The sequence below is a fragment of the Monoraphidium neglectum genome, assembly GCF_000611645.1.
Source record: "Monoraphidium neglectum strain SAG 48.87 unplaced genomic scaffold scaffold01630, whole genome shotgun sequence".
Lineage (NCBI taxonomy): Eukaryota > Viridiplantae > Chlorophyta > Chlorophyceae > Sphaeropleales > Selenastraceae > Monoraphidium > Monoraphidium neglectum.
The window spans coordinates 1-1,334 of NW_014011998.1; the positions used below are offsets into that span (position 1 = coordinate 1).

Below are 1,334 nucleotides of genomic sequence, written 5' to 3' on the forward strand. Positions count from 1 at the left end.
GCCGTGTTGCGCAGTGTTGTGCTGTGTGTCATGTTGTGTCGTGTCACGTTGTGTCACTTCAATGTGTGGGTGGGTGGGTGAGCACACGTGGTTGCGTGTGTGTTTGTGAGTGTGTTTGTGCGGTTGCGTATGTAGAGCAGGAACCAGGGAGCGGCCCAGCTGAGCGGCGCCCGCACCGCTTCCTGCACGGGGGAGCCAAAGGCGCTGCGCTCAGCCGGCCCCCGGCGCGTCTGCGCCAGATCCCCAAGCGACGCCCTCCCCCGACACTCGGCCTTTGTCAGCCCCTCACCCCTGCACCGAGCACGCAACCCTCCTCCCCCCCACCCACCCAGTGATCACGCGCCGCCCCACTCCCTCCACCGCAACAAACCCCGACGGCTGCCTCCCCCACTTCCACACCCTCCCCCCTGGGCCCAGGCCGATGCGGCCCTGCAGCAGGTCAAGGCCGAGAAGGCGGCCGCCTTTGAGGCGTCTGGCGACAAGGTGCCCCCAGAGGTGGAGGGCCTGGGCCCCCTGGCGGACGTGGACGCCGGCCAGCTGCTGGCGGCGGCGCTGGCAGAGCTGGAGGGGCGGCGCGGGGAGGAGACGCGGCGCGGGGCGGAGGTGGCGGAGGCGGTGGGGCGGCTGGCGGACGAGGACGAGGTCGTGACGGGAGAGGGTGAGTGTGTGTTTGTTACTGTTTGTGTGTGTGTGTGTGTGTGTCTGTTTGTGTGTGTGTGAATGTGTGTGTGTGTGTATGTGTGTGTCTGTGTGAATGTGTGTGTTGTGTGTGTGTGTGTGTGTGATATCGCGGGCTTTGCTCAGGGCAGCAGGCAAGCCGCCGTTGTCGTTGCAGCTGAGTGCGGGCAGGCTGCCCTGCATCTCGCCGGGCCGGCCCCCGTGTCCTCTCCCTGCACTCGTTCCCCGGCCTGATGTCAGGATCTCCCTCACCCCCACTGAACCCGTGACCCCCTGACCCCCTGCGGCCCCAGCCCTTGACGCGTGGGACCCCCTGGACATGAGCGAGGACGAGCTGCGCCAGCTGGCGGCCAAGGCTGCGGGGCTGCTGGGGGGCCACATCAGCATGCTGGACGCCAAGAAGCTGGAGCAGGTGGGGGCTGAGCTGTGTGTGCGTGTGGCTGTGTGTGTGTGTGTGTGTGTGTGTGTGTGTGTGTGTGTGTGTGTGTGGCTGATTGGCTGAGTGGCTGTTTCATGTCATGGCGGGCCTGGTAGCCCATGTGTATTGAGGGGCTGGTGGGGCAACAGGGTGAAACAGACGGTTGGCACCGGGCATGGGTGCAGCGCTTGGTGCGCGCCCTTCGGAGCAGGGGGCCTTGCGCCCCTCCAATCATCAC

At 66.3% G+C, this 1,334-nt stretch overlaps 1 protein-coding gene across 1 annotated transcript in view; it reads left to right on the forward strand.

Moving 5' to 3' along the window:
* Window positions 1-61: 61 nt before the first annotated feature.
* MNEG_8528 (hypothetical protein) overlaps window positions 62-1,334 on the forward strand; it is a gene marked incomplete at both ends in the record, with an annotated part of 2,064 nt that continues 791 nt past the window's right edge. The window contains 3 exons of the mRNA XM_014042996.1: window positions 62-73; window positions 418-658; window positions 972-1,090. Of these exons, the coding sequence (XP_013898450.1) occupies window positions 62-73; window positions 418-658; window positions 972-1,090 (372 nt within the window). The remainder of the gene's footprint in view (window positions 74-417; window positions 659-971; window positions 1,091-1,334) is intronic.